Source organism: Elephas maximus, chromosome 7, assembly GCF_024166365.1.
Source record: "Elephas maximus indicus isolate mEleMax1 chromosome 7, mEleMax1 primary haplotype, whole genome shotgun sequence".
In the NCBI taxonomy this organism is placed as follows: Eukaryota; Metazoa; Chordata; class Mammalia; order Proboscidea; family Elephantidae; genus Elephas; species Elephas maximus.
This window is the reverse complement of record NC_064825.1, coordinates 86611698-86632121: the sequence shown is the minus strand read 5'-3', so window position 1 is coordinate 86632121 and position 20424 is coordinate 86611698. Positions and strand designations below refer to the sequence as shown.

At 35.1% G+C, this 20424-nt stretch overlaps 2 protein-coding genes across 12 annotated transcripts in view; one reads left to right on the top strand and one right to left on the bottom strand.

Moving 5' to 3' along the window:
- Window positions 1–6896, top strand: part of IMMP1L (inner mitochondrial membrane peptidase subunit 1) — a 96981-nt gene extending 90085 nt beyond the window's left edge. For 10 of the 11 annotated variants that reach the window (XM_049890826.1, XM_049890825.1, XM_049890829.1 and 7 more), the window contains 2 exons: window positions 4661–4771; window positions 6214–6896. In XM_049890826.1, coding sequence (XP_049746783.1) covers window positions 4661–4771; window positions 6214–6282 — 180 coding nt within the window. In that variant the 3' untranslated portion in view covers window positions 6283–6896. The remainder of the gene's footprint in view (window positions 1–4660; window positions 4772–6213) is intronic. The other variant, XM_049890831.1, reaches the window with a different exon arrangement.
- A 69-nt stretch (window positions 6897–6965) lies between these two features.
- Window positions 6966–20424, bottom strand: part of DNAJC24 (DnaJ heat shock protein family (Hsp40) member C24) — a 56789-nt gene continuing 43330 nt past the window's right edge. Inside the window, exons 4-5 of the mRNA XM_049890832.1 lie at window positions 12563–12631; window positions 6966–7980 (exon numbers count right to left, since the gene is read on the bottom strand). Of these exons, the coding sequence (XP_049746789.1) occupies window positions 7850–7980; window positions 12563–12631 (200 nt within the window). The 3' untranslated portion in view covers window positions 6966–7849. The remainder of the gene's footprint in view (window positions 7981–12562; window positions 12632–20424) is intronic.

The following is a 20424-nucleotide window of genomic DNA, read 5'->3' as shown; positions in this document are numbered from 1 at the left end:
ATACATGAAGAAAGCAAGAGGTCGTTAAAAAGACAGGAAAGAAAGAAAAGACCAAACTGATGTCAGAAGAGACTTGAAACTTGCTTTTGAATGTAGAGTAGCTAAAGTGAAAGGAAGACATGATTAAAGAAAAGAGCTGAACAAAAGATTTCAAAGGGTGGCTAGAGAAGACAGAAATGTGCAGAGACTGGGAGACAGAAAACCAAAAGGGAAGAACGTGCTTGGCATTTCTCAAGCTGAAACAACTGAAGAGAAAATTCAATCTTTGAGTTGCAATATTTAAGGATTCTATGGGGAAAATATTAAACGATGCAGGAAGCATCAAAAGAAAATGGAAGAAATATACACTCACTGAACCAAAAAGAATTGGTTGACGTTCAGTCATTTCAGGAGGTAGCATATGATCAAGAACTGATGATAGTGAAGAAAGAAGTCAAGTTGCATAAAGGCATTGGTGAAAAACAAGGCTTCAGCAATTGACAGAATACCAATTAAGATGTTCCAACAAATGGATGCAATGCTGGAAGCACTCACTCGTCAAGCCCGAGAAATTTGGAAGACAGCTACCTGGCCAACTGACTGGAAGAGATCTGTATTTGTGCCCATTCCAAAGAAAGGTGATCCAACAGAATGCGAAAATTATCGAACAATATTATTAATATTACACACAGGTAAAATTTAGCTGAAGATCATTCAGAAGCAGTTGCAGCAGTACATCAACAGGGAAATGCCAGAAATTCAAGCCGGATTCAGAAGACGACATGGAATGAAGGATATCATTGATGATGTCAGATGGATCTTGGCTGAAGGCAGAGAATACCAGAAAGATGTTTACCTGTGTTTTATTGACTTTGCAAAGGCATTTGACTGTGTGGATCATAACAAATTATGGATAACACTGCAAAATGGGAATTTCAGACATTTAATTGTGCTCATGTGGAACCTGTACATAGACCAATGGCAGTCGTTTGAACAGAACAAGGGGATACTGAGTGATTTAAAGTGAAGAAAGATGTGCATCGGGGTTGTGTCCTTTCACCATGCTTATTCAATCTGTATGCTGAGCAAATAATCTGAGAAAATGGACTATGTGAAGATGAGCGCAGCATCAGATAGGAGGAAGACTCATTAACAACCTGCTATATGCAGATGACACAATCTTGCTTGTTGAAAGTGAAGAGGAATTGAAACACTTATTGTTGAAGATCGAAGATTACATCCTTCAGTTAACATAAAACAAAAATTCTCACAACTGTACCAATAAGCAACAACATGGTAAACAGAGGAAATACTGAAGTTGTAAAGAATTTCATTTTACGTGGGTCCATAATCAACCCGTGGAAACTGCAATCAAGAAATCAAATGACGCGTTGCATTGGGCAAATCTGCTGCAAAAGACCTCTTTAAAGTGTTAGAAAGCAAGGACATCACTTCAAGGACTAAGGTCCTTAGCCATGGTGTTTTCATTTACCTTATATGCATGGGAAAGCTGGACAATGAATAAAGATGACTGAAGAAAAACCGATGGCTTTGAATTATGGAATTGGTGAAGAATATTTAATATACCAGATTGACACAGTGTCTGCAAGAATGGGCTGGAGTCCATGGCGCAGGACCTGGCAGTGTTTCATTCTGTTGTTCATAGGGTTGCTATGAGTTGGAACCAACTCGAAGGCACCTAACAACATACAGACGTAATTATAAAAACATGCGGAGTCAAAGAAGCCAGACGCAAAATAGTATGTAAGGTACAATTCCATTTATATGAAATTCTACGGCAGGCAGATTAGTTTCTGGTAACAAAAAGCAGATCACTAGGCCAGGGATGAAGATGAGGGATTGACTGCAAAGGAGCAGGAGGAAACTTTTTTAAATTATAGAAATGTTACCTTGATGGGTGATGGTGGTTACATGAGTGTATGCATTTTTCAACACTCTTGTCAAAACTTAGAATGAGTATATGTTACTGTATATATGTACTCCTGTATAATGAATTTAAAAATGAAATATATACCCTTCCCCTCATACCAAAAAAAATTAAAAATTAGGAGTGATTTAAAGTATCATGGATTTTTACTGGCGAATTGAGTAATTAAGGTAGGTTAACAAACGTGGCTGCTTTGATTTTTTAAAAGATGTGTAAGTGGTCTTCCTACTTATAGAGAAGCTTAAGTTAAAGGTAGCATCAGTAACAAGATTACTTCCTTGATTTCTGTGCCTTACATTAAGTGTTGAAATATGTGAGATGTAGAGATTATTCCTTTAGTCTAAATGGATGCAGTAGGATGTGTACAAGTTTCAGATAAGAATTAGCATGTCATATATTTTTCTACTAAATATCAATAATTGCACTTCACTGGTTGTTTTAAGGATGAAAAAAAAATTTTTTAATTAATTAGAAAACCATGTATAGATACTGATTTTCTCAACTATTCATTCCTCCCTTTTATTTCATCCCTTACAATCAAGGGCTAGGTATAAATAGCCTACGTCTTACTCTTCTAAAGGGTTCTGGTGATATATTTTGGGTTTCTCTTAGAAGATTCTTTATAACCATTCAGTGGCTTCTGTAGTTGTTAATTTTATTATACCTAATACTTCATCATTTTATTTAGCTAATTTGGAAGAAACTTAGGTCATAACTGCCACAAAAATGATCTAGCTGGTGGCAGTTATCATTGTGCTTTAATTTCTACTTATACTAATCATTAGCAAATATTTGAATACAGCTATGCTGTGAAGAATTAGTATTATTATGATTACTGTCTAAGGGCTTATCCTCTCATAAAATAGTCAAGTCTACAAAAACAAACTTTTCACATATACACACAAAGATTTTTACACAGAAGTTAAGCAGGTAATTAATTGACGTTATAATCGAGGGTCCCAAGCAAGGTAGACTTCATATGGTATGTGCTCTAAAAAAAAACACTACCAGAGAATTTGGTGTGGGCTTCTGGGGGAGATGGAATTTATACTGGATCCTGGTTTACGATCACTTGGCTGGGTAGAAAGAGATCTTCCTAAGTTAGAATGTTGACTTAGTACATAGAATTTTTTCTCTCCTCTTGTATAAAGTCTGTAACTTTGTGATTTTAAATATTCATTACATTACCTATTTTTGAAACTTGTAAAAACATATTTTAAAGGAGAAACTATGGAAATTTAGACACTAAAGATCTTCACTTTATAGCTCCTTCCACGGCAGTGCTTCAGAATGTTCATTATATATGGCTTCTCAGAATTCAGTTTTGCTCTTTTGTAACCTGAGATGTACTTATTTCTCTACTTGAGTAGTCTTATGTTTCACTGCATATAAGTCTACCTATTATTATTTTTTATTATTATATAGGTAATAGCTAGCATTTCTATTGGTCCTAAAATCTATCCACTGATAAAAGAGTAATTTTGTAGTATCTGATATTCTTTTAGGAAATTTAAGTCCTTTTTCTGTAAATATATAGATTGAACATTTAAATGTACCTAAATGCAAATTAGCTTGAAGGTTTTTGGCAAATATGTCTATATGATATAGACATTCCAAAGCTATATAATCTCTGATATAAAGTGAAATGCAAATTTCACATGCTTGTATGAACTTACTTTAAAAAAAAATTGTGGTATATTCTTTTAAATTGTAATGATTTATTAAACCCAACAAGGATATTTTTCTTCATTATGAGGTTCCCTCCCAAGGAGAAGCCAGTCAAAAGAATTGTGAAAATAATTCCCATGCCAATAAATTATTTCAATCTGGTCCGTAATCCAACTTTCTTAGGTAACAAAACTGTATAGAACTTTAAAAAGCAATTTTAAAAATTGTTGCTAAAGAATAATTTTTTGATTATAGTCAACAGATATTAATGGGTAAATGTACTGCAGAGGCATTTTGTTTTTAATGTGTTGTGTTCTAAGTATGTTTATCATTGTGATGGAATAAAAATTTTAAACTTATAACCATTAATACATAGGACATATAGGAGATAGGGTCTTTTTATTCAGTAAAAGGTCACCATCATTAATTTTAAAACTGATGATTTTTTAATAAGTCTTCCTAGTTCTTGATGGTCATTATTGAAGTATAATGCATTGAAGATATGGCCCGTACAAAGGCAAAACAGGGATCTTAATTAGAATTCTGACAAACCCACTCCCATAAAATGATGAGATTATTTGTAATTGATGTCACAATCAATTACCATTTAGTTCATCATGAGCATTCTAGTAAGTTTGGCCTTGGTATCGGCCCCAGGATGTTGCAGAGTGAGTGGCTGGGCTGCCCTGCTTATGCTGTTATTGAGACAGGAGGGCACATTTTCAGTCAGCATCCTAATGACCTCTTTTGAAGTCTATTAAATTAACGACCCTGACACTCTATTTTGATCTCTTATAACCTCTGTTTGGGGTTTGTGTAACAAATTGCTTGGGAAGCATGTGACAAAAAAAGATAAGACTTTTAAAAAGTTGAAACCTCCGATATTTACTAAAATTTTGTGTGCAAGAAATAAAAGTAAAAATGTAAATAGTAGGATTTTAATGTATTTTATAAAAGAACTTTAGGATATTTTCCTCATCTCCAAAAGACATGTGTTTTTTATTTACAGTGCCCAAATTAGGTTTTTTCTTTTTTAAAGGGGCTGCTTTTCCTCTCTAATTCTAGGTGCCAATGGGTCATGTTTGGTTAGAAGGTGATAATCTACAGAATTCTACAGATTCCAGGTACTATGGACCTATTCCATATGGATTAATACGAGGACGTATCTTCTTTAAGGTAGTGTTTTCTGTTTAAGATGTAGGCTTTCTTCTCTAAGTGGAAAAAAAAAATTTCTTTCAACATGAAATTTGAAATCTAAGGGCTGTCACTGGACTTAACTGTTGGAATGATTACATTTTATGAACATGCTGGTAACTGTATATAAAAATTACTCTCCCCCTCCCCATAGGTAATTTAGAATCCCCAGAACAATTTTTGTTTGAATAATAAATTTCAAACTAGTTATAGCTTACTGAACACCTGCCATCTTCAAAAACCTACTTCTCTCTTGTACAACTTATACAACAGTATATAGCCTGAGTACATATGTTAATATACCCACTCCTCACTTATCGACATGATTAGGTTTCAAAGACCAGGTCATTATGTGAAAATTAGCAGGTCAGATGGCAGGCTGCTGGCTCTTGGGGCTGTGGAAAAAAAGGGGCTGTCAAATCCCAAATCTGCAGGTCAGGTGGCAGGCTATTTGCTCATGTCCCAAGAACTGGAGGTTAGATGATGATGTGTAGGATGCAGGATCAAGAGCAAGAGTAAGCCTTGCTGAAACATGATTTATATTGGAAGTAAGCCACACCCCCAAGGAAATACCCTTTTCAACTGATGGGCTCACACAGCAGATCACAAAATGAATGATGACTACATTATTACATAACTGGCAAATTACATCATTACATAACTGCCAAACTGCTAAGAATCATGGCCCAGCCAAGTTGACACATAAGCATCACAGCCAGCATTACTCTCACCTCGCAGTTCGTTACTGCTAGATGTATGTTAACGCACAAAATAGATGGACAGATTTTTTTACTAGTGTTATAAATGCAAAATGTCAGATAATGAGACCGTCGGTAAGTGAGGAGTGGGTGTTTTCATTTGTGGAGGAGGCAGTCTACAGTCAACCTCATACTGGGATACCTCAATAAAGTGAGTACAGGACTTAGTTGTGGTTCTAGTAGATGCCCGATTCTTAGAAAAGGTTGTTTTTACTAGCTTCTCCTTTTTGTCACAGCAGTAAGGGAAAAACACACATGAATATTTGAGGCTGTTGGATAATTTACAGGATTCTTTACATTTAAACAGATGTCATATTCAAGTACCCAAATCCTAAACATTTTAAGTTGAAGGTTTAAAGTTAACTCTTATTTGGTGTAGTAAAAGGATACACACACACTTATATACTCACATATATATTCCCACAATACACACATAATTTTTTGCATATTGTTTGAATATTCCAAACTTCAGAGTTTAAACATATACATACCTACAAGCTTATTTTCTAAAGTCTTACCGTGATGCAGAAAAAAATGTTATTGACTGAAGGGTAAAGAGAAAGCATTTAATTATCTGGCATAGAGAAATGGGATATATGGAAAAAAAGGAATATGATGGTAATATCATTTTCATTAATTGTCTTCAACCTCATTTTTATTTTACAGATTTGGCCTCTTAGTGATTTTGGATTTCTGCGTGACAGCCCCAATGGCCACAGATTTTCTGATGATTAGCAAGCATTTATTCTTTTGACTTACTGTCTCCTGTTTGAGTGAATTTATTATTGTTGTTGAAACCATGTATTTACCAATAAACTATCTGCTATTCAGTTTTGGTATAAGGAATAAGCAACACATATTCTGCAAGCTACTTTAAATACAGCTTGCAAAATATATGCATATATAGATCAAAATATAAACCAAAATAAGTTATCTAAATTTTTGACAGATATAAAAATATTTTTAGGGGAAAAACCTGGAAGACTACCTCACTTGTACAACGTTTGGTGTTACTGGTATAATTAATCTACTCTTCTTGACCATGCCTTATACTTCAATCACATTTGAGAGTGAAAGTAGTTAACCACTCTTGTTTAGAAGTCCAATCTGACAATACCAAGAGTTTCACATAAAAACCTTCTACGTCATATGCTTGGCCGACTCATATGAAGTTAAATTAAAAACTTTCAGTGATCACTTAAAGGATTCCTTAAGGTTCTTTAAATGCTGACTTATATTGTACACAGAACATTATATATGAAGAAAAATAAACATTAAAGAGTTATGACATCTACAGTCCGCTGTAATAAAAAATACATAAAAAGCCCATTTCATTACACAAGCAGTCCAGTGGTTTCACTATTCATAAATACAGGCATTAATAATCTAAATAATCTGCAATGAAAAGGCAACTAGTGTACCCATTTCAAATTTTTTATTATTTTTTTAAAAATTACATTCTGAAATTGAACATGGCAGTGTTCAAGAGCTTATTCCATGCTTCAGTATGTTACCGTTGTTGTTAGGTGCCATCGAATCAATTTCAACTCATAGTAACTCCACAGGCTCTTGAAGTCTGTAATCTTTATGGGAGCAGATTGCCAGGTCTTTCTCCTGCAGAGCCATTGGGTGGGTTTGAACCACCAACCTTTCAGTTAGCAGCCAAGTGCTTAACTGTTGTGCCACCAGGAATCCTTCTTTTCAGTATAGCCATATGATTTGAAAATATAGGGCCAGGAATGGAGTTGAAACTTCTGCCTCTAAAGGCATACTTTTTTCTATTGTTGGCACTCTGTCTTCTTTATTAACTTTGAAATAACCTTATGAATATCCATATTAGGTTCGTATGTTATTTACAAAGATTCTAATTTAATTCCAACAACCCTAGAATTTAAGATAGACGTAGGATAGACCTATAAGCAGCTAGAAACATCATCTGCTTTTTCGGTAAACGAGTATGACACTGTTACCCATTTAAACAGGAGGAAAAAGAAAACTCTTATTTTGTACCAAGGAGAAAACAAACCAATAATAAAAGTTCTTAAACAGGAATTGACTAAATTTAATTTCTAATTCATATTTTGGGGGACAATCGGTGAGTATAAATTATAAATAAATATAACTAAATTAATTTTCTATTAATCTGAGGTGGCCTCTGCTTAACAATCTTATATTTTCTCAACAAATAACAGAGATGACAATGAAGAGAAATGTACTTATTTGAGCTTCATATGTTAGTTCAAATGGACTCTCCTCAACATGTCTGAATACATGGTTAAAGGATTCCAAGTAGTGAATAACTTCAGCTATAATGAAGGAGTTCTACAATCAGTGAACATGTATCACAAGAAATCAGGTTAACTTCTTCCACTTCATCCTTGGAAATACTATATTTTCCACCACATCGGCAGCTCAGAGAAAAAGAGTGATCATCTGCAAAAAAATATATATATATATGATTTAAATGATTACAAGTAACGACTTTGTTAATACTTTAAAAAAAAAAATTATTCCATAGAAAATCTAAGACAAAGAAGCTCAGTGTTTTGTGTTCATTTGAAAAAGATATGTCTAAGTCCTACTCCCCAGTACTTCTGAATATGCCCTTATTTGGAAATATAGTAGCCCCCCCTTTTCCATGAAGGATACATTCCAAGACCTCCCATAGTTGCCTGGAACCACAAATAGTACCAAATCCTATATATACTATGATTCACCCTACACATAAATACCTATGATAAAGTTTAATTTATAAGTTAGGCACAGCAAGAGATTAAAAACAATAAAATAGAACATTTATAACAGTATATTGTAATAAAAGCTACGTGAATGATGGAGCAGGACGGCGTGAGCTTTCATGATGCCATGTACTCATGTAACATTTTCATTTAACTTTCTGCGCATAGCAGACAGCACACAACACACTGCAGAAAGCGAAACCGCGGTACTTGCAGATGTAATTGGCTAACGTGAGGTCATAGTGGAGTAGAGCGGGCTCTAATCCAGCATGACTCCTGTCCTTATAAAAGGAGGAGAGACACATAGTGAAGAACGCTAGGTGACAATGGAGGCAGAGATTGCAGTTATGCTGCCACAACCTAAGGAACACCTAGGGCTACCAGAAGCCAAGAGAGATAAGGAAAGATTCCCTAGAGCCTTTAGAGAGGGCATGACCCTGCTGACAGCCTGGATTTGGACTTCTGGCCTCCAGAACTATGAGAGAATGAATTTCTGTTGTTTTAAGCTGCTACTTTGTGGCAATTTGTTATGGTAGTCCTAGAAAGCTAATGCATTCAGTAAAGAGAAAATGTATTTAAATGAAAGCTAGAAAAATGTCTTGCATAGAGGCAGTGTATTTCTAAAAATTGTCCACAGTCTTTATCTGTAGAAGAAATGTACTGAAGCTATGAATTAAGAGTACAAAAATCCTGGGAGGAGAGGGAGTGCTCAGAAAGGACCCATGCTATTTACTTGAAGTCTTCTGTTTTCTTAAAATTCATGTACATTTTACATTCTTTTCAATTTGTCTGAAACACAGCTATGAAGGGCTGAGGAAAACAAAGCCATACCCATTCTCACAGTCCCGGAGGAAAACAAAGCCATACCCATTCTCACAGTCCCGGAGGAAAACAAAGCCATACCCATTCTCACAGTCCCGGAGCTTGAGTCCCGGAGCTTGAGGCTTTTGCCTGCAATGTATCTATGCTAACTCAGTTGCTTAACAAATTTAGCATATGGATACTTTCTGTTCTAGTATTCTATTACTTTAAGGATCCTGACTCAAATATATACACATGATACCAGGGGTTATTTGTTTTTCTATGTGTATGTGTTGTATATAATAATTTATGAGCCAACAAGACAGAATCATTGAAGAGAGACTGCCCAAAGAAGGCAATATGGTGCAATGTTTCGTCTACTATTGGAAGAAATTTTATTAAGTTTATCATCTTCCTTTGAAGCTGAAATGCTTGTGCCCTGTGAATGAAAGGATCTCTGGATCCACTGGATATCCATTTTACTATCTGTGAGAAATGACTGTCAAAGAAAAACATTACAATCTATTTTTACTACTGTCTTAACTTTTTATTAGAGATAAATTTCAGAGGACTCATGATTTCCTACAGTCAAATCTGTTTATTCAGTTTTTAAACTTCATTTTCTAACATTTAAATTCCATCATATGCAGTTTTAAAAAAAAAAATTCAACTGCCTTGTCATTGCTCTAATCAAGTTCAGCCTTAGAAAAATTAGCTACTAAGTCAACTTTATGTGCCTCTTTTATCAGTAAGGAAAATATGAATTCATTGACCTAATCCTGTATAATCTTCATCACAATGCCTTTTTTCTCCATAGAGAAAAGTAATTTAATCTTGAGTTAAAAACTGCTGACCATCTTCCCTGTCTGACCCAACATATATATATGTAGTAGAGCATGATTTCAAAGTGAAATGTTTTATTAACTTTTCAAAAAAGTATATATTCTATCCAATGATTTTCTTAAAACTAAATCTCCCCGTCTGTTTTTTTTTTTTTAACCACCTCAGTGAACACTGAGAAACAATTTGAAGTGACATGTGTTCAGTAAGTGATGCAGGGGCTCCATGGGCTACTCACTAAAAACTCCTATCTTGTTGAAAATTCCTTCTTATTCTATTGTCATGCCTTTACAAATTGATATCATAACAGAAATCATTTTAAATATACTGAATGAAAACCAACAAACTGAACTTCCTAACTCTAAGGGAAACGTCTCATAAGTTCTCAACAGTCTCAACAGTTCTTCACATATGCCTTTTAAGCAAATGCATCGTTTCAGTTGATGAAATGTCCTTTGATCAAGCAGACGACAGTGTGGTTATATCTATCCTGTAGGGTTTTATCAACTGTTCTGTTCTGGATCTTCCCCTTCCAAGGCTGTTCTGAAATTGACCCTGAAAGAATCTCAGAACAATTTTCTACTTGCTCAATTGATCACACTTTATTTTACTTCATCTGCCAAGCCTGCCCTTTTCAATTGAAACATTTTTACTTGAAAACTTATAGGAGATTAGTTTTAAATATTCCTGCAAAAATAATGGCTTCATGCAATTGTTGCTCAGTATTTTCTCTTATATGGATAAACCAAAAAAAAAACAAAACTTGTTGCTGTTGAGTCGGTTCTGACTCACAGCGACCCTGTAGGACAGAGCAGAACTGCCTCAGAGGGTTTCCAAGGAGCGGCCGGTGAATTTGAAATGCCGACCTTTTGGTTGGCAGCCGTAGCTCTTAACCATTGCACCACGAGGGCTCCAAATAAGCATCTAAGGACATCTTATAACACTCCTCTAACATCCTATAATGCTATAGCTACTTATTACTGATTAACTTAGCTATAGTTTGAATTCTTTATCTTCTTCACTATTGAGTTTGCCGTTGGGAGTACCAGGCACAACTCTTCATGATTTCATGCTGTATATTTCCTTCAATAACTTGGCAGTTTCACTTGTATCAGAGAGCTCATATATTTGTTGACTGAACAGATACTTGAACCACCATCAATCCATATTCTTAATTTAAAATAAAATCTTAAATTATATTTTTTAAAATTATATTTTTAAAAGGTAAAAACCACAGTTTTTACCATTACCGTGTTACCAGGAATCTCTGCTTTCTAGAAACAAAATATATGAGCCCGATCAACTGTAGCAAGAACTGATTTGTCTAATAAGAGAATAAACACAGACACATACATACACTGACTGATAAGATAACAACACACAACTATATTTTCAAAAAACTAGTTGGGCAGGTCTCCCTAGTCTCAATGCTAAATCATATGCTTTCGACTGTCCCCTCCCCAGACTAGCAGCGACAGCCTGTGTCATTGGTGTATTCTATTTTCACAGCAGTAGCTCTCCTTCCTTACTGTGATAAAACTCTCACCACCACTGGGAACCTCAATTATACAAAACCATCAAATTTTCCAATTACTCACTGCAAATAAGAATTTCCACTATAGGATTTCATTGGGGGAAAAGGGTGTGGTGTTGGGACTGGCAACATAGGCAAAAACATGATTCCCCTTCTAAGTCAATATGGCTTGTGACCCAACTCCCCAAGAACACTGAAAGTTGAGAATTTCCAATTAAAATATATTCCAAATAAACTTGTGGTTTCAGGAAGAATGTGCTCTACCTATCCATAAATCCATACTCACTATTAAATTTTTTATAAATGCCTAGGGTATTCATAGCCTGGGTGAATAACAAAGCTATAGGGTTAAACCAAACCTGCTGCCGTCAAGTCAATTCTGACTCGAGCAACCCTACGGGACAGAGTAGAATAGCCCCATAGGGTTTCCAAGGCTGTAATCTTCATGGAAGCAGACTGTCAGATCTTTCTTCTGTGGAGCGGCTGGTAGGTTCAAACCACTGACCTTTTGGTTAGCAGCTGAGCACTTTAACCAAGGTGCCACCAGGGCTCCAAAAATATATAAAATCTAGGAAATAGCAAGATTTTCTTCAGAGAAACATGGAAGTGTGGACTCATAGTTTCCATTTAGAAAAGTTCATTTTCCTAACTTAATGATATTAGATAACCACTGTAATTTACAGAATTAATCATAAGAACTGGGAAATAAAACTGGATTTAAATTTTAAAGTTCTAGTAATAAAAAAGAGAAAAAAAAGATATGACTTCTTGATAGGTCAAGTGGAGTGACAGATTATTCTTTTCCTTCTAAAAAATAATCAAAAAGTGAGGGTAAAATCTAGCATCAAAGTAGAAGCATATGCCCTGGCAGTTTATGATTCCATATAAAGAAAAATGAACAAAAATTCTAACAGGAATTCATTTCAATTGTCAACATAAGAAAAATTATCATCTTTGACTTTATTTATCATATTACACAGATAGTGATGCAAAAACCAAAGTAGTTAAAAAAAAAATTACCTAACATCTAATTTTCTTACTGAAAATTCCTAATATTTTTCTTCACTGTAGTCAAGCAAAAAAACAAAAAAAAAGTTCCAACCTTTATTCCAGGACATTTCTTCAAGATATACTCGTGCATCTACTGGTCCAATATTTCTTAGCTCATCTTCTGTAAAATATAAAATTAAACACTTACTTTTCATACTTTATAACCATAAAGAATGCTGAGAAGGCAGCTCCAGCCTGGTTCCTACAATTCTAATATCCAAAACAAACCAAAACCACTGCCGTCAAGTCAATTCCTACTCATACCGACCCTATATACACCAATTATATATACCCAATTCTAATATACCTACCATTAAAAATTAGCTCACTACTTTTGACAAGTTTTATGACTACTGACTTCAGCTGACTGAAAAATCCGTAACACACCACTTGTCATAAACTTTAACGGTCAAAATCTATCCCATTTTCCTATAAATATGCAACATGTAAAGCCATGAAGTCAATCTGACGATTGTGACCAGCTATTATTTTTTTTTTTTTGTGGGCGAAAGATACATTTTTTGTCAGATAAACTGTATCTGTCAATAAGGCAGCAGTGCGGATGGAGTATTTGGACCTTAGCTGTAATATTTTCTTAGTTTTCTAAACTTAGGTGTATCCGTGTTTTCATCTCTTAAAGCGAGGGTTCTCTCTTCCTCATCTATACCTCAGGAGAGTGCTCTTCGAATGAGATTAGGCTAAAAGTGCTTTGAAGTAGAAAGCACTACCCAGAAAGCTCTACCTAAATATAAGAGGATATTAGTCATCTGATTTTTAATTGCTTAGAAAAGAATGATAACTCACAAGGAGAATTACTTTAATATTTCAATAATCTCATTAACTGTATTATATTGATGTTCACTGCTATTTTCTGGGCCAAAGTTTTCCCTACAGATGAAAGGTCCAAGGAAGCCTGGAATTCAACCTGAATTCAAAGAGTATGGTCCAGGTAGCCTAAGCATGCACTTTGGGATAAAAAAAAAAAAAAAGAGCTACAGATGGCATATTATACTTCCTGTATGCTTGTATGGTTCTTCAATAAGTCAATGCTTAAAAAAGAAACTGCTAAAACCCACCCCCCACCTTAATGACATTTTCTTTAGCTGTCTCACTAGTCTCTTGTTCACTTGCTGAGACTGCTTCCCTTTGTTCCCTTGCGTGAATGCCTGCAATTTAATTATATTTAATAACTGCCTGTTCAAAATTTATTGGTGAGTTACACAATTTTATAATAGATGAAAAGATTATACAATATTTTGAACTCACCATGGCTTTTTATTAAGGTATGTCAAATATTAATATCACTTCATTTTTACTGGGTACCAACAGTCTATTAGACTCTCCCTAAAATCCAAAGATATATAGACCTTGCACAGAGGTCAAGGGTGGTTCTTCCATTTCTGTAGGCTCGCTGAAGAGCTTATGCAGAATGTATCAGGATGCTAATTTCTGAGGAAAACAAAAACATTTCCACATTCCAAATAAAGTATGTTTGCTATATTTTATTCAGTTATTCCTCATTCAATTAATCCCAATTTAAAGAAAGCATTCTACCTACAAGTCTCAAGGATGGAGAAAAAAAATCTTACCATGTTTTAATTTTCTTATTCATCTATCTTTTTATGTCAGAAGGGCCAGGGTAGTGTATTTGAATGAGGAAGTGAAACGCTGTTTTAGATTTGAGGAAGGGAGGTAATAACTGGCACTGAACAGCTCCTATTTGGGGCAAAAATAGGTGAAATCAACTAACAACCAAGTTTTCTATAGTCCAGGTATCTTAAGCAATTTTTAAATCAATTAAAGTAAATCAGAAAAGACAGAGATAATGACAAGACAAATAAGCCGCCTTCATCTAACCTATACTAAAAAACAACCAAAGGTGTTATCATCGAGTCAATTATGACTCATAATGACCCTGTAGAAATCCCTCATAGGGTTTCCAAGTAGTGGCCAGTAGATTCGAACTGCAGACATTTTGGTCAGCAGCCAAGCTCTTAGCCACTGCACCACCAGGGCTCCAAATCCTGGACACCTATAATTGTACAAAAAAAAACAAAACCCATTCATATATGTTCTATTTTGCCATTTTTAAATAATCAGAAATAATTGGCAAATATAACTGCCAAGCAAGTCACGTTTCTATTGTTCTGCTCCTCTCCTGGAAAGCAATTGTTATTCTCACCTAGTTACTATAACATCTTGTAGTCCCTTCTACTATTCCATCCACTCAGAAAAGTGGCTTTTACATTTTCATTATTTTTTCCTCTGCTTTATTTCTATCCATAGGACCTTTAACCTATTTTTTGGTTCAAAGATCAGCTTAGACCATATTTCATGGTAAAAGGAGTATATTAAAATATGTCCATGTTCCGTGGCTGTGTCTAAAATCTATATATTGACCTGATTATTCAATACCATGTGCACACAGTCCAAATTTCTGTGGGGAGCCTGTTTTTAAAAGTCAGTACCTGACTCAAGAGAGAACATACTATATGATTCCCAGTATATGAAATGTAACAGGCAAAGCTACACTATGATGTTATAAGCGGGGGGAGGGGAGTGGCTGGAAGGAGTCACAAGGGGCCTTCTAGGATGCCAGTTAAATGGGTGTGTATACTTAGGATTTAAGAACTTCTCTCTCTGTATGTTATACTTCAATGCAAAGCTATAAAAAGACAGTGCCTGAGACTCAGTGGACACATTTTAAATAGAGATAAGGAAAGAAAAGTTAGGGGAAAGAATGAGTCTCATGAGAAAATGTGTATTTTCTGAAAGGACTGTAATCTAACAACTTCTGAAAAAGGCTGAAGTGATTAACTTAGGGGAAAATTGGATCCCTGGAGAACTGTATAATGAGCAGAGGGAGTACATACAAGTAAAAGGTGAATCTAAATGTGGGAGGTGGGGGGAGGGGGTGACCAAGATCCTTTGTTGAGAGGCAGGTGTCCAGGGAATGGGGCAACAGCACCCCCCTACCATTACTATTACAAGGAAGGAACACAAACAAATCAATGTGGTTTTTTTTCTTCCCTTCTTTCTTTTTAAACAATGATCTCTGCTTGTCCACTATTGTGGTTATAATTAGAAAACTCAATTCTTCTCTATTCCCTAAAGTAATCACAACAACCCTGTAATTAGCTTTGATAATTGTCTAGAAATAGGCATGGAATCTGCAAAACAGATAAGTTAGTTTTCTTTAGTATTACATATTATAAATATTTTTGGTCATTACAATGAACATTTTATAGGTATCTGAAGATGCAAAAGCTATGGAGTTCTCTGGTTAGAAAATGACACTACTAAATATGTTGAGGAAACAAAAACTTAGAAAGCGGTTAATAAATTAAAGGAAGACATCTAGTATTTTAAATCTAGAATCTTAACTTCAGAATGGTAATAACTACCAAAAACCAAAACCAACCAAAAACAGCCATTTGGAAAGAAAAGCATTGCATAGCATTTGGTGTGCTCTTACGTCTAATGACACTACATGATTCCCGATTCTTTTGAAGTGAATGGGTTCAGATTTTCTAAGGTATCTGGAAACATAGAAAGGTATGTTCACACCCTGTGCTGTGATGATCACAAGCTTAACCAAATATGGAGATAAGAGAAATTTCCAAATTTACTTACATATAGAAAGCAGTATGTTAGAGTTGAAGAAAGATTCCTGAGGAATATTATGATAAAATCAAATAATTTATGAGGTTACTTGAAAAAAGAATCTTTCAATCTTTAGAAGTATTGGCCCTTCTGACCCTGTGTTCTATTGGATTTGTCTGACAACAAGAGGTGAAAGAATTCTGTGGCTCCATTGTCTCAACGGTGGGATCTAAGAAAACACTGGCAGGACTCATCAGAGAGGTTTATGAGCCTGCAATTCAAAGAGATTAAAAGGAAAATCTACGGAGATTCTTTCACACTGAAGAATAACATTAAATAACTATTAGCAGCTTGGTTCAGTAAAGCTTACTAGAGCTCTTGCTGGGTCATTCACAACTTTCTAAAAGAGGAAAGATTTTTTTCAGCTCCATTTGGGAATCAATAAATATTTCTTACTTCTTACAAGACAATGGGATTCCAGTCTTTTTAAACTTTCTCCTAATGATAGTAAAATTTCTAAAACAACTCTTTGTTTGCTGCTTAAATAATTGCACTTCCTAATCCCAGGAAACCTTTTCTAACTGTAGCTACAGTTTAAAAATAAATAAATAAATATAACTTTTCAAAAAGCAGCAAAAAGCCACAGGCGAGAGGAATTCAACTTTATTCACTACAGCTGAGATATCTAAAAGGCTCATTAAACCCAACATGGCCAAAAGATCAAGTCCATCTGCAGCTCAGTCCCTACTATTCATGTGCAGTAATGTCATGTTACTCAAGAGATCAATAAATCCCCAGAATGTTCTCATTTAGCAATCAGCCCACTGTATTTATTTTTAAATAATAGAACAGAAGCCATTTCAAAGGCTTCAAGTTTATTTCAAATTTACACTAAAGAAATCATCTGCGTGTGTAAGTTAAACCAAGAAGAGCAGTGTTTTCTTTCAGATCTGACTCAATATCTTTCTTGCTTGTTTTAAAACCAAATAATTTAATTTTAAACAATTGCCTCATTCTTAAAAATCACTGTACTATTATACTAAATTTTTCATATAGAAAGTAACTTGAAGATAATCATTTTCCTTGTCCTTAGAAAAGTCTCTAACTTAATAAGAGATTCAGAATCAGTTAACATTTAACTCGAAACCTCTTCATTAAATCATAAAGCCCTATAATCCTCTCCCTGATGAAATTAAAGAGTCACAGTTGTAAGGCCTTCCATAACTGAAGAAAAATTACAACTTGTGGCTTCAGCATGGACTTGGATAACTCTGGAGCTTTTATAAACTGGGTATAAACCAAATGAAACCATGGAAACTGAACTTGTCCTGTTTCACTACCAAGCAGGTAGAACAGTGACAGAAACAGGCCTGGCTTCTCAGTCTGACCAAAAAAATGCCTCATTCCTAACTGTTTGGGAATTAAAAATAGCAGAATGTATGCAACTGATTAAAAACCTAGTAGCCCAGCACAGTAATGAGAGTCAGAGAGAATGGCTTCCAAATTAGTGTTATGTGACCTTAGTCAAATGACTTAATCTCCCTGAGCCTCAGATTCTTTCTCTTGAAATTAGATATTAATACCTTCCTTACAAGGTTGTTAGATACTGTTGAGCAAAATTTAAAAGACAATTAACACAGTCCTAAAACCCACTGAAAAAAAAAAAAACCCACTGAGTGTTCACTAAATGGCAGTCATTTTAACAGCTATTATCCCATAATGTTTGTGTTGATCTGAATACACCAGACCATTAAAAACAAAAAACAAAAAACAAAAAACCAATCTATTATTAGGGGGAAAGGAGAGGAAGGATCTAAAGTAACTACAGTTTAGGAAGTCCGTAACTCTTCACCTTGTCTGGATTTGTAACAGTGTTATGAAATCTTATGTACTTTTTGCTATTGTCAGTCTTATTAAAACTGACTCATTATTATCAAAGCCATAGTCTATACAGAATGTCAGGAGAGGTCTGGGAGGCGGGGGGCAGACCTGAGGTGGACCCTGAGCAAAGAGTAAACTGTGAAGTAGAATGGGGGTTTCTGATAGGTTGGAAAAGTAATCTAGGACAAGGTTAAGTATTTCCGTCCCACTTAAATTTCAAGTGAATGGGTAAGTGTCGTATTGGGAGGGGGAGGAAAGGGGACACTTTAGATTTCTTTACACAGAGGAGTAAGAATTAAAAAAAAAACACAAAAAACCCAAACCCATTGCTGTCAAGTCGATTCCAACTTATAGCTTACCCTATAGGAGAGTGTTAGGACTGCCCCATCGGGTTTCCAAGGAGGGGCTGGTGTATTTGAACTGCCGACATTTTGGTCAGCAGCCAAGTTCTTAACCACTGTGCACCCAGAGCTCCATAAGAATAAAGAAACACCAATCAAAATGTAAAGGACTGTGGGAGGGGAAGGTAACAGAAATGGAAGGCCAATTAGCAGCTATGGAAATAATCTGTGTATGTGTTTATAGTCTGATATGGCCTACTGTGGCAGTTGTGAGAATAAAAAGATCACGTAGGAAAGAATATATTAAAAAGGAAGGAATGTCAACTGACACTTCTGATTCATTGGTTATAAACAGAATAAAGTAAATATGTGAGGGGAAAAAAGCACCGAGAAAGGAGACCTGGTCTTGGTTTTGGAGCCACTGATTTTAACTGGGCCACGTACCCAGGTAGAAACTGGGAGAGAGATAAGAGATGGACACACAAACATCATAAAATCCTACATTTTTCTCCTGCTGTTAAACCAGAACTTCTAATTGTGTTCAAGTATACCAGAATTACAACTATAATCTTGCCCTTAGGTTTTCAAAATATTTGAAACTAGCCAAATTTTTATGAAAAATCACTGAGAATGAAGCCTCTTAAAAATACATTTTCATTACAAAGAAGTTATTTGTACCAAGTAAAGTAACAAATATGAGTACTCACCAATTTTGTAACAAATAAATGGGGAGAAGGAGACCGTCACAGAAAGTTTTCTATATTCCTTTCTCTCCCTCTGAAGAAAATGTCAGTCCCCATCTGTCTTAATGGATTTTCTGCATCATTTCACAAACTTACTTTTCCCAGAAACATTCACCAAAAAAACCTACCCCTGATGTTTATCTTCAAGTTCTACCTGAAGCAAATTTTTACAGCCAATTCTGAAATTCCTAAAATCAAGTGGAAATACACTGATATGGCCATAAATGGAATCCCTAATATTATGAATTCAAGTATTTTGTGAGGTTCTGTTTTAGCACATAATTTACCCAACTATCAACTGGCCTTCAGTCATTATTCCTAACAGTTACTCTAAATTCATATTAACTACACTTGAAAGTATATTGTTTTCCTTCTTATGGAGTTAATCAGTCTTTGTCATTAACATGCTTTTCAGGAAGGATTCTTCTTTTGAGTTTAAGAAATTACATGCTGATTCAGTTGTCTGACATACAAAAGTTGGTGGGGTTTTAAGATATGTTCCTTGTTTGCTCCTACATTTACATATTTATCTCCCATCCTCAAATAGTTATCCTAATAAAGGGACAAGTAAAGTGCATAATACCACACAAGAAATGTTTTGTATCTAGCTATGGTGAGTAGTTGATCAGCTTTGAGCAAAGACACACTCTACAATGTCTGACCCACCCCCTTCTGAGTCAGGCTGTTTTGGGTGTCTCCAAGTAGTTGGCCATGTAGGTGAAGGAGCCGCATTACAAAATAATCCACTAAGAGAGAACCAAGATACATCTTAATATATAATAATCTACCAGCAAGGATTCCAAGCATAAGTTTTACTTTTAAAAATACATTTTTTAATTTAACTGGTCTCATTTCAAGGTTTGTTCCTCCTCAGATCACAGAGAAGTAACCTAACTCATAGGCTGTGTCACTGTAAAAAGCCACTGGGTCACCTGCATGGCCATAACATTACAAAGCTATTGAATCATGATTTCTATTACCTTCCCATGATATCCTTCTGATACGTTTTTTAATGTGCTTAAAATATGAGAAAACTCCCCATGAGATTTAAAAAGGCACCAAAATCCATCCAACAGATATTCTTCATGAGGACATTTTATAAATCCTGAAAAGATTTTCCAAAGTGCTGAATTGGTTGTCAGAAATGCAACGCTTAGTCTTGAATAACTACATGCCTTTCAAGGGAACACTGGAAGCAGCCTTAGAAATAATAACGTAAATATGCCAACTAGAACTAATTGATTAAATTTACTAGTTAGCACTGCTTTCAAAATGTAAAATCTCTGGGAACTGAATATTACTCATTCCTTTTTAGATTTTGATTTTCTTCAGCCAGGGCAACATGG